We start from the raw sequence: 23,739 nt of genomic DNA, 5'->3' as shown, positions 1-23,739 counted from the left end.
TAAAGGCACGTCACCAAGCCAGAGTCTGGAAGTGATTAATAGCGTTTCAATTCATTTTAATGGGGACATTTAATTTGATAAACCGGCAAATTGAGTTACGGCTTCGGCCTCAGATTCGGTCTTTGTCCCTGCGATGCCGAGCCGAGTTGGGAGGCGCCCCGGGGCCGACCGAGGGTCCCGTCCCGACGAGGGAGGACGGGCCGGAACCACCGGGGGGAAACCGCCGCGGACCCAGACGGGCGCCGCCGGAGACGTTTAATGGAAAACACGGCGTGAACCCGCACGGCGGAAGGCCACGCGACGCGCGTTAAAGCAAGACTTCCCCTCCGATCCTGCTTGGAAACAGCTGTGCCTTTTCAATCCCAACCTCCTCCTCCTCCTGCGGGCAGAGCTGAGCTGTTTTTGCTAATTCCAACCTCCCCGAGATTAATTATTCAACTTTGGCGGCGCAGCTGATAGTGTACAGTAGACGGGGGGGTGTTGTATCCTGAGGGGGGACGGCGGCGGCGGCGGCGGCGGCGCCCCCGAAGGAAAGCGATAGAAGCCGATCCATTTCCAGACGCCTGTTCCTCCCAAGACTTTATTAGATTGTGTTAATGAGGGAGCGAGGCGGGCCGACCGGCACCACGGCCGGACGAGCGCCGCTTCGGGAACACAATTAAGCCGCGAGTGTGGCGCTGCCACTCTCACACACTCTGATTAAAAACACGCTCGCCGGCTAATCTCCGGCAAATTAAAGCAGTTACACCGTTTTGGCGCGCTCACCTTTACGCGCCCTAATTCCCGGGTGGAGCTACATGTCGTGCTTAAAAACCCGGAGGTTTTTTTATCCCTTCCAGAAGTCCTGCCGGGACCCGCCACGTCGGGAGGTGTATTTCCGGGCCGCCACGCATCCGTCTTCTGGTCGGAGCCGTAACGAGTGTTAGTATAGATTTCCCGCGGCTGAAACGCTGGGCTTAATTGACCTGAACAGCTCCGAGTGACTCGGCACCTCGATCTGGACCCGGCCCCCCCTTTTCCGAGGCGGCTCCCCGGGACAAAGAGGCTTTTGTCGTCGTCCCCTCCGGCCTGCGCCGCCGCCGCCGCCGCCGCGCGCTAAACCTTTGTTGACTGTTTCTGTCTGACAGAGCAAATAGCTCTGGCCTCCTTTTGTTTATTGTCATTTTTTTTTTTTTTTTGAAGTTTGAACAAAGTTTACACAAAGGCCCCGTTTTCCGACGTCGGTCGCCGGAAAGAAAACAGAGAGGGAAGAAAAGGGGGTTATTGTTTGTTTGAATTTTCGACTGTCTGCCGCCGTCTGACCTCTCATCTCCCCGCTCTCTCTCCGCTCCGCCAGGGATCACATCTACACCGTGGACGCCGACGGCGCCGCCACCGCCGCCGCCGCCGACGAGATCTTCTTCAGCAAGGTGAGCTGGACGCCATGTCCGCGGCGTGACCCCGGCGACCCCAACAGCGCGTAACTTACTCACCTGCTCGGCAGTGTGAGGCCGCGGTGACCCGGTTAAGAGGATTATCCAATCAATCGGCCGGCGAAGCGCCTGCGTCACGGGAGGGCTGAGAGTGGGCGGCGGGCGGAAGAGGACGGGACGGTGGAGGAAGCGAGCGTGGGAGGAGGAAGAGGAGGAGGGAAAGCTCCGACAACACACCGCGTTTGACCCGCCGACAAAATGTCGATTGATTGATTGATGGCGGAGCGTCTTTAATCGGCGGCTGATCCCCGAACACGGCGCTGCAGAGCTGCAGAGCTGCAGAGCTGCAGAGCTGCAGAGCTGCCCTGAGGAGGATCCGCCCTCCTGGAGTCGGTCGTCCTCTTCGTCATCCAGGAGAAAACAGCAGCAGCAGATCCACCGCGCGCATCTTTTAGAAATAACCGGCTTCGACCGCGGCGCCGACGGCTTTGGATGGTTTATTTCCACCGCGGAAACGGTTGCTAGCGTGATTCGCCGGAAGAATCGGGTGAACGTCGCCTTCCACGCGGCTCACGGTTCTTCACGGTTCTTCACGGTTCTTCAGACATTCCTCCTCTTCGTCCAGGCGGTTCCTCGGTTCCAACCTTTAGAGGTCGAAGCCCAGATGTTTTGTTATGCTAATGAGCTGCAGTGCAGCCGTTGGGTTGAATCTCCTGGTCGGGTTTGTTGTCCCCTCCAGGTGTGTGTGTGTGTGTGTTGGTTATTATCTCGTAGCTTAGCATTCATTGATAACTTGTCGTGACATGCGCGTGTGTGTGTGTGTGTGTGTGTGTGTGTTGCTGATTATCTCGTAGCTTAGCATTCAACACTAACTTGTCGTGACGGGCGCGTGTTGCTGATTATCTCATAGCTTAGCATTCGTCGATAACTTGTCGTGACTGGCGCGCGTGTGTGTCGTTGATTATCTCGTAGCTTAGCATTAATCGATGACTTGTCGTGACTGGCGCATGTGACGTGCGCGTGTCGCTGATTATCTCGTAGATTAGTATTCAACAATAACTTGTCGTGACGGGCGCGTGTCGCTGATTATCTTGTAGCTTAGCATTCGTTGATAACTTGTCATGACCGGCGCGCGTGTGTTTGTTGCCGATCATCTCTTAGCTTAGCATTCGTTGATAACTTGTCGTGACAGGCGCAAGTGTGTGTGTCGCTTACCGACGGATGCTAGCCGGCGTCCGTGAGCTCGGAGGCAGGACGCCGTCCTCCTTCCTTGGGCCGCATTATGCCGATTGAATTTCCTCCACCGGATCAGAAGTTCAAGGAGGTAAACTGATCTCCAATCAGCGCTCGGAATAAAGTTCACCTCGGAGCAGGAGCCTCATGAGGGGAATCGATGGCGGAGAATCTAAGATGATTATTATTGATCTCGGTATGGATCGGCGATCGAGCCCCCCCCCCCCCCCGTGCCGCACGCTGTGTTTTCCCTTTTTCCTCTTGGCTCGTCCGATATCCTCACCCTTCTTCTCCGCATCGTCTTTCTCAGAAAATGACGTGGAAGTCCAGGCAGGCCGACGTGGACACCTGCCGCATGAAGGGGAAGCACAAGGTAGGGAACGCAGGAACCAGCCAGACAACAGGTGTTGCTGCTCGCACTGCTGCTTCCTTTAGCTCTCAGATTCACTTAACACACACACACACACACACACACACACACACAGAGGAATCTCCAAGCTGGTCTAACTTTCATCCAGCACAGTTTGCAAAGCAGACGACTTTTAATTTCTGCATCAAAGATCGCGGCTGAGACGGCCGATGAGCGGTGAATTCAAATTCAAGCCGAATACGTTTTCAGCGTCCGCCTGCAAATGTCACCACGCAGACCTTCCTCCTCCTCCTCCTTCTTCTTCTTCTTCTTCTTCTTCTTCTTCTTCTTCTTCTTCTTCTTCTTCTTCATCATCTCCTCATTCTCTGCTTCTCCCACTCCACCCTCTGCAGGACGAGTGTCACAATTTCATCAAAGTTCTCCTGCAGCAGAACGACGACACCTTGTTTGTTTGTGGGACAAACGCCTTCAACCCTCTGTGCCGGACCTACAAGGTATGATCGGACACACACACACACACACACACACACAAACACACACACACAAGATGTTGTTGCGGGCCACCAGATGTGCCAAACTCGAGGTCCGCGGGCCAAATGTGGCCCGCCGTGTCACATCAGGTGGCCTGCAAGAACATTTTAAAAGGTCTGGTTGTCTTCAAATAAATATGTCAAATAAGTTAAGAAATAAGTTATTCACTTGGATAATTCGATTATTGATTGACGGAGTTATGTTGGTTTCTTAACCTGACAATGTAAAAGGATTTATGTTGTAGCAGAGTAACTAGTAAACATCATTGTTTGTTTACATCTATGCCAATGCATCGGCAACATTTGGGATTTGAATGAGTTTTGTGACATTTAGGAGCAGTTACATTTATTTTACATTACATTTGGTGACATATAGTTACATTTCTGCTGTTATGGTTCGGTGTGGCCCCTTGAGGGCAACCATGATGGCGATGTGGCGCTCGCTGAAAATGACTTTGACAGCCCTGACATGAAACTACCTGCTCCCACATCTTTCAAAACGAATCCTCTTCCAAGGTTGTCCGACTTTTGGGCGGAGAGGTTTGGTAGAACGGCGATGTTGTTCTCCCTGGTGAGCTTTACTTGTTTTTTTCTGAACCGCGTCGGCCGCTCAACAAATGTTGAGCCAAAGTTTGGATTATTCCAAATGTGCTGATTGAGTGCGCGCTCTGGCCGCCGCCGCCAATGAGTCCATCACAAGGACGGCATATGGTAGATGTTTTGGACAGAAGGTCAGAGATGCCAGACTGAGATGGTTGGGTCATGGACAGAGGAGGGACAGTGTAATGTATTGGTAGACAGGTGCTGGAATTGGAGGTCTAGAGGAAGACCAAGGAGAAGATGGATGGACGTCGTGAGGGAGGATATGAAGGGCGTTGGTGTGAGAGAGGAGGATCCAGAGAATAGGGTTAGATGGAGAAGGTGGATTGGCTGTGGAGACCCCTGAAGGGAAAAGACCAAAGGAAAAGAAGAATTTGTCACAGGGGAGCAGGACATGTATGACCGAGACAATGTGATGAGTTTTTCGGCAGAGGCCTCATCGGAGCCCCGTTGACCTGGCCTGGAATGAGCCTGGAATGAGAAAGACTTACTCGAGGAGGGCTTTCCATGATTGTGTAACACTTCGAGGAACGTGTGCCTTCAGGTTTGAACGAGAAGATACCGTAGATGCAGCTGTACGCTCTGGTGGTGCCCGGTGATGGTGAAGCCTGGAGGCTCCGGATCCTCCTTTCTGCAGCCCGAATCGGTCCGGACGGTTCGGCTGCTTCCTTTGCTAGTTAGGTCACCATTGCTGGGATTGGATGCTAATTTTTTTCAGCATGAATCAAAGGCCCGCCAGGGATTTAAAAAGCAGCCGACACGTCCAGGGATGGAACATCTAGCGCACGTTTTCCCTCAGATTTCCACTGCGACTGGAACAAACTGCTGGACCGCCAGAGAAACCTCTCATTTATACCCTGAACAGACAATCCATGAAAACAAGACTCCTTCTTTCTCCACCCTGATCCTGTTTTCATCTGTCACTCACACACACACACACACACACACACACACACACACACACACACACTCATAGAGGCGAGCGGCGGGTATGATGGACATAGACGGATGACTTTCACAGCTCAGCAGACCTTCTCCTCGGCACCTTTATCTCCAGGTGTACCTTTTGCACGCTCGATTTAGAAGCGGGGGAAACACACCCAACCTCATCACACACACACACACACACACACACACACACACAAATTCACCCGGTCACAGTTAAAATGCGGCCATATCTATGGCGACAAGTCTGGAGAAGTTTCAGGATTCCTCAACTGATGGATATCAAGAAGATATGAAGTTGGACCGGACAAATGTAGCGTCTTTGGTTTGTTTGTCCGATGAAAGCTCTGAGTAAACGTTAGCTTCCCGACGCTCGGCTTTGGCGAGGCCCAAAAAAAAACCTTCGTGTTGCTCCATTCGGGAACGACGGAGATCGGCTTTTGATAGAACTCTGCTTTCATCCACAAAAATCAAATAACGACAACGGCGTCGGGGCGGAAAGGATCCTTTGACAAGCAGAATGGCCGGGAGAGACAGCGAGACATCTGTCCTGGAGGAGGCCTGATTTATTGTTTGCTTTGCTGGGATGCGATGCGTCGGTCACGGCGCGCTGAGATGTTATCGCCGTGGCCTCTGGGGGAGGCTCCCGTTTTGGTTCACTAGATCTGTTTACCGGGAAAACAAGACGTCTCCGCTCCGTTGCCTCGGCGGTTCCGCCGGCCTGCAACACTGAGTGGATGTCTTTCACTTCACCAGGCCTTCCTGCGGGGAAAGTGGAATTTATGTCCCTGCGTTTATCAGGCGTGGTTAGCCTTTACGGCGCCTCCGGTTACGGTTTGCTTTCGCCGTCGCTGCAAACACAGCGTCCCCGGGCGGGTGAAGATAAGCGCTCGGGAGTCCGGATGCGCGCAAAACCAAGAAGTCCACGAGCGGCGGAGGCAGAGCAGGACACCCGCCGCAGGGCGGATGTCTTGTTTCGCTGACGATGTTACGCTGTTCGTACAACCGAGCGGGACCGAACGGAGGCTACCTTCGTATTATTATTATTCATATAACATTTCAAAGGTGAGCTTTGAGAAGGAGATTCTGCAGGTAGGTGCTACTTGCCCAGAGCGGGTCCTGTACCTGCATTTGATTCTGTTTTTTGAATCCCTGATCTGCGTTATACGAGTTACTCATAATGGATCGATCGAAGCGCAGTCGAGTCCCGTCGGATCGAATGTTTTGTCACGCCGGGTGGCGTCGCACGGGGAGGAAAAGGCCGGCCGTAGTGACGCAGCGGCACAAACGCCGACAACAACGGTGGCGGCAGCTTGGAAATTCAAAGCGCACGCATTTTTACAAAACCATCAGACGAAACCACTGAACTGCTGGCGGGCTGACAGACTCTCTGGGCAGATACAGGCCCTTTTGAAGGCATGCTGGGCTCATCCACTCAGCTTTGGTCAAAAGTGTGTGTGTGTGTGTGTGTGTGTGGTTAAATCCACCTTGGCCACATTTTGCCTCTCTATCTCCCCAGTGTGACAGCAGCGAAGAGAGCTTCTGTTTCGGGGCCAGCCTCATCCCACATTAATCAACAATGCGAGCGGGAGGGAAGGCGGGATGGGGGGAAGGGCGGCGGGAGCCGGAGAGCAAAGGGGGACGGCTCAGACCGGTGGCACCCGCTTCGCCCGGTGTGCCGACCTGGTTTTTATTTGATTTCCTTCCCCCGGCTCGTCCTCTCTCTCTCTCTCTCTCTCTCTCTCTCTCGGTCATATGTGTTTATTACCGCAAAGCAAAGCGGTGATGCAAAAATAAAAACCCCCCAAAAATGCACATGAACACTGAAAATCACCTTGGCAGCCGTGGCACAGTCCCCTACTTTGGCAGTCGATCCCTTCTCTCCTTCTATTCATCCTCCCTCCTCCCCTGTCAGCCCTAATTCCTTCCCCCCCCGCATCGCTCCCACCCCTCCGCCATCATTCCCTCCGCCGCTTTCACCCTCTGCCATTCCCTCGCTGTGCCGAAATAATAAACACTCCGTCCAGCTGGGCCGATATATGACTGGAGTCGGTTTCATCGCCCGTTGCCCGGCGATCTGGGGGGAATCCGCGGGGTCTCTGCGATTCGGAGTGGGAATTTCTCGTGGCGTCGAGTTGTTGCGCCGGCGATACGCCGTTGCGTAACCGTCCTTACCGCACTCTGCCGGACCTCTTTGACTTCCCCGTCGGCCGATGTTGACGTAAGGTGCAAAATTATAGGTGTCGCCTCGCGGTAAAGACACCCGATGCCAGGGAGGGGTGAGCCCCAAACCACGCCGCTAGAAATGAACCCCAGAAAGTCCAGTTTCTTCGTGCAAACTCGGGCATTCGCCGCACTTCGCTCAAGGATTCGACGTATTTATTGTCTTGCGCACGGCATGCGCACCTGAATGAACCTCTCTGTCGGCGGGGAATGCCGGATAGCGTAACGCAAGTGTAGAAAGAATAAACAATGGTGCAGGAAGAGGCGGCATGTGGAAGATGCAGGGGAAATGTGAGCTCTGCAGATGTAGACGGGATCAGATCCGCTCGTGCGAAGCAGAACGTGCTAGGGGACTCGCGCTAGTCAAAAAGGCTAACAGAGTGCGGGCGGACTTTCCCGAGGGGGTTCGTGTGATCAGAAGTTCTTTGCAGAAACACCGGAGGCTTTTCCGTCAGCGGTGACAAGAAGGGTCAGAGCGAGGGCTCGTCCTCAGAACCGGGATGAGCTCGGTGACAAGTGGCGATCGGTTTCCCGGGCGAGTTCTCGAGTTCTCGTTCGGCTAACAAGGCCACCTCTGGCTCGGCTGCTAGCACGTCAGCCGGAGCTCCGCGGGAGAAGCGTGCGGCGGCTGCAAATTGGAGTTCCTCCGTTCGTATCCACATGCCGGATCTGGTTTTTGGCCTTCCTGGAACCGGCTAACGAGACGGAAGCCGCGAGCCGCTCCGTCATAACCTCCGAGGCGGCGGCGGCGGCGCCGTCACTCACACGCCGCCGTCATCGCAGAACCGTGTTTTCAAGCCAACGTGAACACCCATTCACCGGAAAATAAAAGTCCCTCGGATTTCGAGGTTGCGTTTTCCGTCTCAAAAGCGCGTCGATCGGCGCGGTCCCCCCAACTTTGTCCTCGGCGAAAAGCTTCGCGAATCCCTCGGCAGCGGCCCGAAAGAAAAAGTCTTCACACGCAAAAAGAAATCAGCGGAGATGCAGAACGCGTCCCTCGCCCCCGGGCGCCGAAGATGACGGCGAACCAATTATAACACTCCTGATGGGCATGTTTTGGATCTACATTATGTTTGTCTAATTAATTAGCATATCGCCTATGGAAAGCACCAGCGACTTGTTGTAGTAATTAATTCCTCCCGATGCGCCGCGCCGCGCCCCGAGCCAAGGTTACTGTACGTTTGCGTGCCAAGCGGCGGGCAGATCCCAACAGAACTCGTCTTTGTTACAACAACGCTGACAAAGTGCGACGCCGCCGCTCTTCTCTGCCCGTTATTTTGAATTGCGGCTCTGTTTAGCGGGGCTACTTCTTCTTTTATTCCCCACCGGCGGGTGGAGTCACAAGTACGACAAGGTTAAAACATAATCCATCTTGCTATTTTAACGTCACACACTCTCTGCACGGTTAATCTTTAGGAGCGTCTCGGCTCGACGCCGCAGTTTTACGGGTTAAAATTGCCCGCCGTTTAAAAACAGACTGAACCGGATGTTGTTTCTAAACCAGGTCTGGTCCGCCGCTCTTTCAGATGACCTACGGAAACGTTTTCGGACGAACGCGGCGGCCTTCCGCCTCGACCGGCAGGTCCAAGCCCGAAAGACAGAAGGTCAACGGCTGTGTGTGTGACGGTGGAGGTTAGCTTCTGTCGCGCTACACAGATCTGTGTTGTGTTTGTTCAGCCGGAGGAGGGAGCGACCCCGTTAGCGGGCCTCACCTGGATGACCTTCAGCGGCCCACGTCCTCCATGATTAACCCGGGCGCTTCCACCGACCGCTAACGATGTCTTTGACCCTTCGTCATCTCCGGGGAATAAGGAAGGGAGGGATGCTGCCGCCGCCGCCGCTGGTCGCGCCGCTGCTTCTGTGTTTGTTGTAAAAGGTCACTTGTAATTTTCTCTGCCAAATCAGCCTCGACAATTTCTCTGGCAGGCTTTCCCGGCGTTGCGCCGGAGAGTGCGCGTGACCTTTTTAGCGAGCAGATGATAACCGTTTCCGCCGAGACAGGAATAGAAAACAAAATGACCTGTTTAGAGACCAGAAAGGGCGGCGTAAGCACTCTGCAGCCCTGGCAAGCTGCGCCTCCCCTTTGTCGCGGGGAAGAGGAAGGGTACAAGAGATAGAAGCACAGATGGAGGAGATAGACGGAGATGAATCGGCTCTGTGGAGTCAATTCAAGCCACGAGCCTCCGGCCAGAACGCCTCTTCTCCTCGCTTATTGCATGTATTCCGGCGTTTAGCCAGTAAACGGCTGCACCGCCGCATGCGGGGAAGCCGGGAGGATATCGAAGCTCCTCGCGTGACACGAATCCGATGATCGGACGGGGCCGAGGAGCCATCCGTGAACGCGGTTGTCGCCGATGGATTTCAATTTTTACATCGAAAGAGATCAAGCTCCAGTCAGAGGCGCTCTGGAAAGCATCTGAGTCGCTGGAGGCCAAGTAAGGTTTCCGCTCTTTGAAACCATCCCGAAAGATCTTCTCTCAGCAACGTCCCCTTCATAGCAGCAGCTGCTGGAAATGCAGGAGGGTCGGCAGGGATAAAGGGTTCCAGTCCTTTCTGGAAGGTTCTTAAGGCTCGTCGAACTGTATTTGTATGATTTGTATGGGATATTTGTAAATTCCGAATTCCTCCTCCCACTTATAAAGTCCTCACGTCGCCTCGCGCCACCTTCTTTCCCCGGAGAGCGTTCGGGTTCGGCGTCTCGCAGGGGTCGGGAATCGAACCGCGACCTTCACGGAGACGCCCCTCTAGCGAGTGACACGGCCACGCTATGACTGAGTGAATGGTTGGATCCATCTGTGGGATCCGTGATGGATCCAGGATGAACCCGTCACCTCTCCCGGAGCTCAGAAGCTCCTCATGACCCCCGGCTAGTGGACGAGCCGGGGCGCTAACGGACGACTGCGTGAAAACCATATTTTCTCCGTTCGTCTCCACCTGACGTGAATCATTGAATCTGTGTTGTTTAAAAATGACAGTCTTTGCCTCTTTGTCCCGAACCCCAGATGGACACCTTGGAGGCCCAGGGCGAGGAGATCAGCGGGATGGCGCGCTGCCCGTACGACGCCAAGCACGCCAACGTGGCCCTTTTTGCCGGTAGGATCACAACGTGTTTGACGTGGGACGATCCGCGCTTTCCCCGAATCACTTCTTCCGGCGCCGGAGCGAGCGAGCGAGGGATGTTCTGCGCAAGTTTCCGGCGGGCCGGAGAAGCGAAGCGCGTGATATCGCGCACACGTTAATCCCATATTTCATCTATCTGCATGTATTAAGGGATGAAACGTGTGTCGGCGAGCCGGGAAAGTGGAGTCTATCCGAGGGAGGGGGATTAGATGCGGTCGTATTTAATATTGTTCCTAATACTCGGCGGTTTATTCTCATGGCAGCGCTCCGACAATATGTCAAGGAGGAAAGCCAACCTGTTTTACATGCGCCGGAGCAAATCTCTAAACTCGGGGCCGCAGTCGCTCCGCGTCAGGAATCCGCCGCTTATTAGAACCTCTTGGAAACACCTCAATGGCGCACTGTGGCGAGGAAAAAAAATGCTTCTCTCCCTTGACCTCTTTGGTGCTTCTCCACCGAGCGCTAATCCCCCTCCCGAAAAAACGCGCGGGATTAAAAATAAATGGCAAACAAATGGGAGTGAAATGAGTCAGTCTTGAGTCAGTCGGTCTAAACGGGGTGCGATTCCTCCGCCCACGAGGCCGACCGGGACCCTGAGTCACCGCCGCTGTTCGCCGCGAACGAATTCCGGCGGTATCGCCGAGCTCCGGAGGGGGGAGAGGAGGTCTAGCTTGACCGGCTAATGCGCTGCAGAGCCACTTGGAAGGAGCTGGAAGCTCTGAGTAATCAAGAAGGTTCCTCTCGCCGCCATCCTTTCAATTATGTAGTTTGAGTTTCCACCGCGGCGCTAGCCAAGCCGGGCTGAGGTCATGCCGGTGGCGGATCGTGTTCGCGCCTCGCGTGCGTGCGTGCGCACGTATGTGTGCGAGCGGCGGGGCGGGGGGGGGGGGGGGGGGCCTTCGGAGTCATCCACGCTGGCGTAGAATAACAAATGTGTGAGGCGTCTGAGCGTGAGCCCGTTAGCCGGTCGTCTCCACGGTTTCTGTGATTCACCGGCCTTCTGAAGAGTGTTTACGTTCTCGGTCGCGTCCGAGCGGCTTCTCCTGGTTCTCCCCCGGCCTCTCCTCCCTCTCCTCCCTCTGCTGTGGTTGCTTCTCTCTCTCCGTCTCAATCTTTCCCCGCTTCCTGTCGCTCTGTTCTCCCTCCAGATGGCAAGCTGTACTCGGCCACGGTGACAGACTTCCTAGCGATCGACGCGGTCATCTACCGTAGCCTTGGAGACAGCCCGACCCTGCGCACCGTCAAACACGACTCCAAGTGGCTGAAAGGTGAGCCTGCGCTCCGGGGAACCCGCAAACTCTTTGGACGGCGTCGTCGCGGTCGCCGATGGCGGCGGATTGCGAGTCGGACGAGAGTTTATGCTAATGCCGCTCGGCCCGGCGGACTCGACGGTTCGCGCCGCCTCGGGCAGTAACGAGCGCCCGTCCAGGACGGCTGTCAAAACTCAATAGAGAGATCCTGTTTCTTCTTGTCTCGTATGCAAATGGCGAAAACGCCGATATGATGGATGACGAGCCGAGGCGCTCGCGGCGGCACGTCCCCGCGCTCGCCTCCGAACACCGTGTCCGGGCTTTCGCGGCCGCGGAACGCCACGTCCCGTCTTGTCGTATCCCGTTCTTATTTTGCTTCTCCACAGAACCCTACTTCGTCCAGGCGGTGGATTACGGGGACTTCATCTATTTCTTCTTCCGGGAAATCGCCATGGAGTACAACACAATGGGAAAGGTAAGCACAGGCCGCCGGTGTCTCAGCCCTAATCAGAGGTGACATCCTGTTTACAGAGAGACTGGGGAAGTGCCCGAGCAAACTAACCGGATATTTTTTTTTCCCTTGCGGGAAATTCTCGACCCTCCGTTTAACCCGTCGTGGGCGGCGGCTCGGAGGCTCCGGGGGCTCGGCGTCTTGCTCGACGGCACTTCGGCGCGCGCCGGAGGAGCTCGGCGATCCGGGTTCTCGCTACCTGAGCCCTCAGGAAGGAGGCTCTGGCGGATAAACACGGGACAGGATGAACGACTGAAAATAGTCTCCAAAGGAATAATTGGTGGAAGTCTGCCGCTCCCACTTCAAGCTCCTAAAATACGTCTCCGGTCGCACGTTCGCCTCCTTCCAATGTTTGCTTTGAACACCCGAGAAGGAAAGGAGGAGGAGGTCCGGAGGAGCCGCGCCGTCCCACAAGATTCAATCCGTCCGGAGAGGGTTCGATCGCACGCCGGGGCGAAGGGGGAGCCACGATGGAAATGTATGGCTCGCTGTGTGTTTTTCCACAGAGTAAATGAGAGGAGCGACCGGGAAGACAGTGAGCGAGGGCGAGGATGGGGGGCGCGAGGCGAGGACGGGGGGCGCGAGGCGACGAGAAACACTGAAATTACGGATTCCCTGCCGGCGGCGACGGGCCTCGGCCGGAATACAGATGAAGCCTCTCCATCTGCCGGGTGTCGCCGACGTGGCCGTTCTGACCCCGCGGACGAACCCGAAAGGGGAAAACAGCAATTTGGCGTCGAGCGGTTGGTGTTTCCGTAGCGGAATGGAACATCCGTCCATGGCGTTTGGTCTCCTCGTTGATCTTTGAGGGCGGCGGAAGTATCTCGTGATAAGCCGGGTTGAACGCTAATGCCCAAAGCCGACATAATTCACCTGCGCAACATTCACTTTAATCTGGCTGTTGTGTAACCTCGCGCGTGCGTGTGTGTGTTTGCGTGTGTGTGTGTGGTGTGTGTGTGTGTGTGTGTGTGCGATTGTTCTTCGGGACGGGGTTAAAACAGGCTCCCGTTCGCACCGTTTACCCCGAGTTGCATTTTTTTTGCAGTCAGGGTTGGATTCATTGCCGTTAATTATAGCGTGACAACAACTAATTACGGCGGCGGCGACGCGACCTTATGGCAAGGTGTAATTACGGCGCTCGCTCCGATCCAGGCTTTATGCTTTTCCCGCGACGAGGCTCTCGGTGTTTAACAGCGCATCCGCGCTCCGTCCTACTCATCCGTGTCTTTAATTTTCCCCGTAGTAATGAAGGGACGACGGAACATCATTGATACATTAGTCGGGACGTTCGGCACGAATCGGCGGCAAATAAGAGATGCGACATTAAGGAGCCGCCGTCGCGCACGCCGCTTCGGTTTTGGAATCAAATCGAATAATCGCTCGAGTCGAAATTAGAAAAGGCTCCGCGGATTAACAGAGGGATAATTAGGAGTAATTCAAAGTGATCCAGAGGCAATTTAGTGCTCGCTGTTTTCCTGCCAACGGCACGCTCCGCCCGCTAACTCGCGGTTTTATTTTCATTTGTTTTGGAGGCCGGCGCGGCCCGGCGTTCAGCGCCATTACCGCCGGCTTGATCGGGGGGCGACTTTCTCCGGCTGCCGGGCGGGAGGGACGGAAACAACAGCCAAATGTGAAATCATCAGGCGGCGCGCCGGGGCAGCGGTTAGCAGCGCCGCCGGTTAGCGCTAACTCACGACTCATGACAGATGATTTTTTACGGCGGCCGTTCATCCCGGACCTGCGCCGTTCCCCGCAGGTGGTTTTCCCTCGGGTGGCCCGGGTTTGCAAGAACGACCGCGGGGGTTCCCCTCGCGTCCTGGAGAAGCAGTGGACCTCCTTCCTCAAGTCCCGCCTGAACTGCTCCATCCCCGGCGACTCCCACTTCTACTTCAACATCCTGCAAGCCGTGACCGAGGTCATCCGCATCAACGGGAAGGACGTCGTCATGGCGACCTTCTCCACGCCTTACAACAGGTACCCGAGCGCGAGCCGGGAGCGAGGGGTCACATCTGGAACCGCCGCTCTGGTTTTGGGGCTCCTCGGCAGATTAGCATTTACCGGCGCTGCCGTTCTGAGCGTTTCCCCGACGGCCAATATTTACAAAACAAGTGGAGACAGTTCTGCTTCCTCACCTTTCCCTCTCTTTCTGTCTTTTAACAAATTCCCATTCGGAGTCGCTCTCATTTCCACGGCGCGGGAGCGGTTGTTATCTAAATTGAAAATTACCACAAAGCCATCGAGCGCGGTCGATAGCCCGCACGTATTGTAATTTTCCCATTTTATGGCTGCTTTTTAGCAGATAAGACAATTCCATGTGACAATGCAATTGAGCGTGGTTAATGGACATTAAAACCCAACGAAGCGGCGCCCCTGAAAATTCCAACAAGCGCCGCTCTTATACGTCGGCAGTTTCCGCGTCCCGGCGAGGGAGGTGAAATTAGAGGGAGCGCCGTCAGACCGCGGGCAGAGCTCCGAACTGTGTCATTTAATTATCCCCGCCGGGCGGGTCGGGTCCTCGCCGCAAACAGGAGGCTCCGGGGCCGATCCGCCGAGCGGTCCACTTCGCATCATCGTCGGCGTATCGTGCAGATAAAAAAGGCAGTGGCCGTCGTGCGCCGGGATTAAATTAGCATACTGCTTTTATAGGTCAGAGCGAACGCTTGTCTTTCTCTTCACGCCAGTGCTGTGATTGGCCGGTCACGGTTCGGGGTTTACCCCCCCCCCCCAAACCGCCCCCGCGAATCTCAGCCGCGATAGAAAATGAGCAAAAATTTTTTTGTTCCCCCGGTGAAAGTGCTTTTTTTTTTTTTTTACAACCTGCTCCGAGCAGAAGCCGCCTGCTCTGACAGCCGCAGACGAGATTCGAGCCAAAACACGCCGCGCTTCTTTGAGACTTTCCAATTTCATGCGGCAAAAAAAAAGAAAAAGGAAAAAAAAAAATTGAATTTCAAAGTTTTCTGCCTCCAAAATGAGGACCTTTTCAGCTCCTGAGAGATTCCAGCGGCGTGTCGCCGACTGCGAGGCTGCTCTCAGCCCACGCAGATTTATCTCCGTTAGCACGTAACAGCCATCAAATTGAGACGTTAACCTTCCTCTTCGAGTCGACTCCTCTTCAACCGCAGAAACAGCAGGGTGGCGACATCTTCTTCTTCAGAGGAAGGTGAAGCTCTGGGCGGTTTGCTTTGAACGCTCAGCCCGTCCTCCCTCCTCGCTCGACGGCGGTCGGTCGTCGGTCGTCGGTAGCCTCCGTTCATGTGGCGCTTTCAACGTTTCACATTCACCCATCAACTCACTCGCCGAACGATACCTTCAGCAGCAACCGGGGCTCGTACCCGCTGCTACTGCCTCTACTACTACCAATGTTCTACCAACTGAGTCACAGCCATCATACTAATACTGCAATACTACTACTACTACTATTACAACAACTAACACTCCTCTCCTCCCAGCACTGCTACCGCTAAATGGACTCCACTCATATGACGCTTCCAAAGCACTTTATTCTGCATCACATCAGATGCAAGGTGTTAGCCATACCATCAGGAGCAACTTAGCAAGACTTGGCAACGACTGCTAATGCTAATGCTACTACTACTTCTGCTACTGCTACTGCTACTGCTACTACAGCGACGCGGCGGTGGAATCTCTCAGGAGCTGAAAAGTCCTCATTTTGCAGGCAGAAAACTTTTAAATTCGACTTGCCAGTTTGCACGACTTACTTTGTTTTTAAATTCATTTCACGCCGGTTTCATGTTGTCTGTTTCAAACCGTCAACCAAAGCAAATTCCAAGTTGCAGTTTCAACATTACTCGGCCATTCTGAGGGTGATTCGGACGAGCAATGCTGCTAAGGTGCCGGTTCTACCAACCGAGTCACCGACATCCCTACTCACACTGCTATCAGTGCAATAATCCTGCCACGTACCAACATCGGGAGCAACTGGGGGTTCGTTGCCTTGCGGGAAGTACGAATTGGTTCGCCAGGCATCGAACCGTCAGCCGCCGGCCGACCCCAGAACCTAAATGAAGAACTATGCAGTTGACAGATTCTGAACGTTGCTGTTTCCTAGAAGGGGGTTCTTGTGCCGTATCACCGGCGCCGGAACAGTCGGCCTCCTGTTCCGACCCTAGAAGCCTAGAACCCCCCTCCTCCCCCACGTAATGGATTACTCCCCAAACCTCCTTCAGGGTTGTCCGGGCAAAAAGAATCTGCGGTAATCAGTGCACGGGCTCACTTCTCTCCTCCGTTAAAATGAACCGGGTACTCGAGTCTATTCAGGCCTCTGGAGGGTCAGGGCTCCGGGGAAACCCGAGACACAAACACAAGACTCTTCAGCGGCCTGTCGTTTTTTACCCCGAATTGCTTTGTGTTCAATCTCTCACTTGGGGAAAAGTGTTATTTAGACACAGTTTCCTGAGGATCGCGGCGCCGATCCGTGATAGAGCGCCTTTCCTCTCGTCTTCTAGCGGCCGCCCGTCTTTCCTTCCGGACGGCCCGGTGAACGGATATATGTGTGCGATTACTGTAATTTAGCGGCCCGGCCAAGAATTAACAGCTGTCCGACCTCGCCCCGCATAATACCGCCCTTGTGTGCGCCGCCTCCCCGACGGCTAAGTCGTCCAAGTTAACCCGCGATGCAACGGCACGGAAATTCGAGGGAATTCGAGAACGTCGTTTGGGGCCGGCGGACGCTCGCAAAAGTGACTCAGCAGTGTGTTATGCGAGGACGCCGCGCAGACGGGCAGCGGACGGCCGACGTCGCAAGACGGGTGGTTTCCCTCCAAATGAAAAGCAATAACAAGATAATCTGTTGTCTGTAATTCTTTTCCCCGAGAGTGGACTTGTGATGAACTTCATGGCTCCGAGGCTTTTGGAGGAACCCGGTCTTTGGGGAATGCGTGTCCTCATGAGACTTGGCAGGCGCAGCCGGCGTAACTTAATAACCCCGGACAGTTTAGTCATTTCAGAACAGGCCCGGTATTAAACTGTTAAGATATTATTTTAAATATCATCGGGAACACAATCTTACATAGCTTCACTTATTCTGAGTGGTTCGACAGCAGAGACGCGGCGCAGCGGTTAGCTTAGCGATTAGCTCAGCTGACTCACAGCTAGAAGGTTGCCGGTTGGATTCCAGCAGGAGGCTTTTCTGTTTGGAGTCTCCATGTTCTCCCCATATCTGCGTGGGGTTCCTCGGGGTTCCTCCTGCTGCTCCGAACACATGCAGGAGGTTCACTGGAGACCCTGTACTGTCCACCCTGTGTACCCTGATTACTTGTATGCTCCGCTGGTTGAACCCTCCCGTGGCCAAGACCGCAAGATAAACGGGATTCATCACGATGGAATGATGTCCAGGAGCAACGTTTCACCCTCATTTTTGCCTGCTTTCTCTTCAAGGTGGCCTTGGAAATGGATTTAGCGGAGGTGATGGGGGGGGCAGCTAATGTTGCTAATTGTCGCTAATGGTTTTGATTTACATGTTTCGGCTGCAGAATCTACTGGGATGATGAATAAAAAAAAAAAAAAAAAGAAATGTGATGAAAAAACCCAGACGCTCCCTCATTTGGTCCGATACTGAAATAAATCAAAGATTACGAGTCAAATAAAATGATTCCCCGGGCTTTGAGAGAGCAGAGCGTTCACTGCAACACGCTATGAAATTACCCTTCGGATTGATGTGATCGTCAGAGCTGCCTCACACACACACACACACACACACACACACAGAGGAAATCAATGTCACGTCGATTTCACGTCGTATCACTCACTTTTAGAGAGGCACCGCTCACCGAATGTAAAACATGGTGAAGACCACTCCATCGTGAAGAACTTTGTTGACTAGCAACGGTTGCTAGGCTGGGATCGATCGGCGTCTCTCCATGTGAGGCTGCAAGAAATCATCTCTTTGGCAGAAACCGTCTTTTTGCAGCCGAGTAAAGTTCTAACAAATCAGAGTTTCCCGTATAACCCGACGTATGTTCGCCGCGGATAAAACCACGCCGTTCTCTAAAGGATTTAATCCCTCCAGCGACCGGATTCTAAAATCCATTTTTTCTGTTTTAGGCCGATAGGGCCGACTTGGCAAGGTGTGGTTTTTTTTTCAAGGTGTTCAGTTGAAAGGGTGTTTACGCTTTTGTGTGTGTGTGTGTGTGTGTGTGTGTGTGTGTCTGTGTGTGTTTGTGCCGTGGCAGTATTCCAGGGTCGGCGGTGTGCGCCTACGACATGGCGGAGGTGGCCAACACCTTCACGGGCCGGTTCAAGGAGCAGAAATCCCCGGACTCCACCTGGACGCCGTTTCCAGAGGAGAAGGTCCCAAAGCCCAGGTAACACACACACACACACACACACACACACACACACACACACACAAACACACATTCCTGGTTGCGTTTCACACGGGAGCCCCTCACATCTTGTCACATTGCATCTCTCTCTCTCACACACACACACACACACACACACACACACACACACACACACACACACACAAACACAAACGCAGACACACACATGTGTGCACTCAGAGTTTCACTCTTAACCCATTACCTCACCCCTTCACCCCCCTACACACACACACACACACACACACAAAGACACACACATTCTCTCTCTCACTCACACACACACACACACACACACACACACACACGTGCACTCACAGTTGCACTCTTAACCCATTACCTCCCCCCTTCACCCCTCCACACACAAACACAAACAAAGACACACAAAAACACACACATTCTCTCTCTCTCACTCACACACACACACGCACACACACACACACACACACAAAAACAAACACAAAAACACACATTCTTGGTTGCATTTCACATGGGAGCCCCTCACATCTTGTTGTCACATTGCATCTCACGCACACGCACAGACACACACACAGACACACACACACACACACACACACACACACAGGTGCACTCACAGTTGCACTCTTAACCCATTACCTCACCCCTTCACCCCCCTACACACACAAACACACACAACAACACACACATTCTCTCTCTCTCTCTCTCTCTCACTCTCTCTCTCTCACACACACACACACACACACACACACACACACACTTCAGCATCAAAGAAGGGCTCTGTATCAACAAATGAAGCATGAGATCATTTTACAGATGGTCGGCTAATTCCACAAATGCAGCGGCCTAATCAATCTCCCATCTATCGCGCGCTAATTAGCGTGCTAAGAGCTGCTCCGTCCTCCAGGAAGGAGCAGATTTACTACAAAGATCTGGGCCGCCGTAATTGTTGCTGCTCGTCTCCTTCTCCTCCTTTCCGCTGAGCTCCCGTTCAAGCTAACGGGTAAACGGGCGACTTTAACCCGCCACCCTTAAGGTAGCACACGGAGGTTTCCACCGCCGTCCATGTGTTCCGTCTGGCTGAATCATCTGCAGATTTTCCTCGTTTGCAGACGAGGAGGAAAAAGGGAAGGCGCTCGCTTTTTACGGCGGCTACAAGTGTTCCCGCGAACGTGTCCTCGACAAAAAAAAAAAACCCCGACCCCCCGTCTCAGAAGCATCAACTCTGGAAGCTCTAATGGCTGCCTGTACAAAGAAAAAAAAAAAAAAAAACTTTGAACAAATAAAAAATAGCGACGCTCAGAGAAGCTGCAGAAACTTTTTCCATCATCCCGCTATCGCCCCTCAATATTCATGGCGCCCTACTTCGCCGAGATTTATCCCACTTTCAAGTGCGCCCTAAATATTTTAGGGTTCCGTCCTCTCATGTTGACGTTGGGCGGCCAGCTGGCCGATCACCGAGGCCGTGGGCGCGTCTCAGAACCCGGCTGTAAAGGTGTTTTACAAGCCCTGGGAGTCGATGGGCTTCTCCTTCCGAACCATCTCGCCGACGTCATCGTAAAAGGACGAGACGGGCGTCTCGCTTCGCTTCCCGGCCTCCGAAGACGTCCTCGCCGTCATTGATTTTCGGGGGAAACGGGGACTTTTTCCGCCTTTTTGTCCGCTGGATGGTCGCGGCGGCAGTATTTCTCCTTCGTCCTCCCTTTAGGTGACTTTTTCTCTCCCGGTCCTTCCCTTGTTTTCAGACCCGGCAACTGCGCCGGCGGCCCGTCCATGGAGAGGTTCAAGGTGTCCAACGAGTTCCCGGACGACACGCTCAACTTCATCAAGATGCACCCGCTAATGGACGAGGCGGTGCCCTCCATCGCCAACCGCCCGTGGTTCCTGAAGACCATGGTCCGGTGAGTCCTGTCGCCGGAGGTCCGCGCGCCTTTTCAGACGAGGACGGTAATTAGTCCGGCTCGTTAGAGCGCGGCGGATCCACGGCGTGAAGCCGATTCTCCGCCTCCGTCGCTCGATACGAGGTGTCAGAATGTCCACTTTCAACTGCTGCTTAGAGGTAGATTTCAAATACTTTGTTGGGAAGTGATTGTACCTCCACCCGTGGGAGAACTTCTAACGGACCCCGGTATGAAAGTGTTTTTGTTCAGTGGACTGATATTCGGAGAAAAAGAAGGGATCGCTGAGCCCGATAATGATCATCAAGTTCTTTTCTAGCTCGCCGCCCGCCGCCGGGCGAGGATGACGGCTCGCCAGGGCCTCAGAGATGGCTCGCCGTGAACCCCATACCGTCTTTTAGAGGCTTCCCGGCGCTCTTTTACCAGAACAGGCTGAGAAGGTTCCTCCGTCGGGGTTCCTTCAACAATGAAAAGTCCAATTCCCAAACTTGTTCACGCGTTGGTTCATCGCTCGTTCCTACGGCTCGTCCTCGACCCGTCGCCAGACCGCCTTCTGGGACGGCGTGACGGTTTGAAGCCCCGTTTAATCACGGCGGATCCCTGGAGGTTGCCGGTGTGAAGCGGTGCGAGATGTTCATCAAAACGTGCGTCGCTGCCTCCGGCACGATGGATCCCGACGATTTGTTGGGTTTTAATCCGTCGAACTGTGACGCCTCCCGGTTTTAAATGACTCCGCTCGCGTCTGCTACTCACAACAACGAAATGTCAGCAGGTGGAACTAATTCTCCGAGAAGCTTCGGGCAGACGCGAACAACGTGTTGACAAAGGGATGCCATGATGCCGCTCGTCTGTTTCCGAACGAAGCGTCTGCTCCTAGTTTTAATTGCTACGGCAATAAATACGGGTATACGTCGATGACAGGCGTAGAAAAGCGATCCGGTTTTATTCGCGCGCCGCCGAATCGCGAGCTGGTAGTCAGAGGAGCTGCGGAAACCCGGCCGTCCCGGCGAGCAGGAAACGTCGGCGGCCTTCTGCCTCGACCGGTCGTGGTAAAAAGAGATAAAAGAAGGAATCTGAAGGAGACGGAAGGGACGAGGAGGGGACAAATCATCTGCTACCGCTCGTACCTGCGGCGCTAACAGGTACGTGCTAATAGCTGAATCGCTTTGATATTCATACGTGAAATAGCCGGATCGGGATGACAAAGGTAGGGTTGCTAGGTAACAGGCACAGAATTCGAGTGTGATTTCCTCATCCGACGACAAGCAGAGAGAAGGAACCTTAAATGGGAGTTGTTTCGTCAGCGGCGCCGAGAAGAAGACGTGGAGGTTCTGGGGAAAAGGTCACGGCGAGACGGTTCGGACGAAGACCAGAATGGAGGTTTACGGGTGGAGGCGAGGAGAGGGTCGGACGGAGGCGGGTGATCGGCTGTTTCTGGGGTATCTTAAAAAAAACCCGGAGCGCCCCTGGCTCGAGCAGAGGCGTCTTCAAACGCACAGAGAGGTTAACACAACTGAAGGAAAGTCATAAAATGACATTATAATTTCTAATATAAGCAAAAAGCTGACCCGGTCACGGGTTTATTCGGGGTCGGCGCTGCCGCTTCGCGACAAAGAAGGGCGAGGCGTCGCGGGCGCCTTTACATAATGGCCGACCTCCTATTCTTTCAGCGGAGTCGGGCCGATGCCGAGCGGCGCTTTGTGTGGCGGTTAAAAGCATTATATAAGCTTAAAAAGCAGGATGGAGGCATATGGGCGGGGCGAGGTGGGAGAAGGTCGGGCGGCGGCGGTGCTTTTTATGATATTGAGCTGAAGAAGTCAACTGGAAACAGACAGTAATAGGGTTTGATCCCCCCGTCACACCCCGGAGATGCTCGCCGCCATCCAGCAGGGGCTCCTCTCTGCAAATGTGGAAAAGCTCTTTTGGTGCCGGGACCTCAGCTGGCAGGGCACAATTAATCAAATGGAGGAGGCAGATCCTCTGAAGACCAACCGGCCCTCGCCACCGCCACCGCCGCCGCCGCCGCCGCCGCCACCCGCTCCTCTGGAGGCGGAAAAGAAAGCTCGTCTCAGCCACTTCGTCTCCGAGATTTTATTATTTCGCTAAAATCCTACCGGCGCTCCGCCTGTGGCGATCCACCGCCACGCGTGACCTTCAGACCGGCGCTCCCGTTGATTGGATGGCGCTCCGGGCGGGCGAGACGTGCTTTTCGGCAGACGCGGAGAAGAAGTCGACCTTGTTGTCGTAAACAACGCTACCGGATCGGGTTTTCCGATCGCCTCGAATCATTTCTTCCTAAGACGCCGATTCAGCCGGTTAGATAACAGCGTTCCCTCGAACCCGCCATATGATCTCCAACAGGCCGGCGCCGCAGCCCGGCCGGCAGCTGTCCTCCTCGCTCACTCTAATGTGATTGTTTTTGTTTTCAATTACCGGATTGAAAGTCGACTCCCGTGCGTCTCCACCTGGTGCCGAGCCAGGCGGCGTGATCAGCGGCTGTCACTCTTCTTCTTCTCTTACCGCCGCCGATCGCCCGCCTCCAGCTCGCCTCCTCCCCTGCATTGTCTTCTCTCACGCCGGCTCACTTCCTGTCCTCCATCACGCCGTCCGTGAATCCTCAGCGGCCTCCAAACCATGTCGTCGTCCACAAATCCGTCCGTCATCTAGACAGACATCTGAATAGAAGCTGCACCCAAATAACCAAATAAATCGGCGTGTCCATTTATAGGCCGCACTTGTCTATAAGCCGCAGGTGTCAACATTGTAATGTGAGATATTTAAACGTTTAATTAACAGCCACAAATACGTTCTGGAAATGCTTTTTTCCAAACAGTGTCTGTAACTCGGCTGATGAAAAAGATAAATAATAAATAAGACGAGGAAAAGTCCGACCGTCCATCTGTTCTCTGTCCTGTTTTGTCCGCCTGCAGCTCCCGGTCGTCCGTTCAAGTCGTCGTCGTCTTCGGCGTCACGATCGAACGGCGTCGGGTTTTCACGGCGGTCTCATGGCTCCGATGTGACGAGGCTTCACGAGTGTGAAGCTCGTTAACACAAAAAAAACCCCATAAATTAGCCGCGTGGTTGTTTAAGCGTCTTCTAGTCCAGACATGACGGTATCTTAATTCTCCTGAATCAACGCAAAGAACTTCTGCAGCGTGATCTTCTTCCTCAACCAGCGGATGTTTTCGTCGACGGGATTTATAAAAAACAATTCCTTCTTTCCGTCCAGGATGAGGAACGTTCACACGGGTTCCACGCCGACGTCCTCCGTCGCCGTGAACGTTTGTCGCGGCGGTTCCCAAATGCACTCGCTGACTCGCAGCTCGG

The 23,739-nt window shown here is 54.1% G+C and overlaps 1 protein-coding gene across 3 annotated transcripts in view; it reads left to right on the top strand.

Moving 5' to 3' along the window:
• Nucleotides 1–23,739, top strand: part of sema6a (sema domain, transmembrane domain (TM), and cytoplasmic domain, (semaphorin) 6A) — a 94,974-nt gene that overhangs the window by 50,986 nt on the left and 20,249 nt on the right. For all 3 annotated transcript variants that reach the window (XM_086174365.1, XM_086174364.1, XM_086174362.1), the window contains exons 4-12: nucleotides 1,337–1,409; nucleotides 2,956–3,018; nucleotides 3,408–3,509; nucleotides 10,316–10,406; nucleotides 11,582–11,701; nucleotides 12,070–12,158; nucleotides 13,951–14,168; nucleotides 18,386–18,517; nucleotides 20,260–20,415. In XM_086174365.1, the coding sequence (XP_086030491.1) occupies nucleotides 1,337–1,409; nucleotides 2,956–3,018; nucleotides 3,408–3,509; nucleotides 10,316–10,406; nucleotides 11,582–11,701; nucleotides 12,070–12,158; nucleotides 13,951–14,168; nucleotides 18,386–18,517; nucleotides 20,260–20,415 (1,044 nt within the window). The remainder of the gene's footprint in view (nucleotides 1–1,336; nucleotides 1,410–2,955; nucleotides 3,019–3,407; nucleotides 3,510–10,315; nucleotides 10,407–11,581; nucleotides 11,702–12,069; nucleotides 12,159–13,950; nucleotides 14,169–18,385; nucleotides 18,518–20,259; nucleotides 20,416–23,739) is intronic.

Source organism: Fistularia commersonii, chromosome 26 (genome assembly GCF_037954325.1).
Source record: "Fistularia commersonii isolate RoL2024-O1a breed Wild chromosome 26, RoL_Fcom_v1.0, whole genome shotgun sequence".
In the NCBI taxonomy this organism is placed as follows: Eukaryota; Metazoa; Chordata; class Actinopteri; order Syngnathiformes; family Fistulariidae; genus Fistularia; species Fistularia commersonii.
The sequence above is the reverse complement of the archived record's forward strand: the minus strand, read 5'-3'. Positions and strand labels throughout refer to the sequence as shown.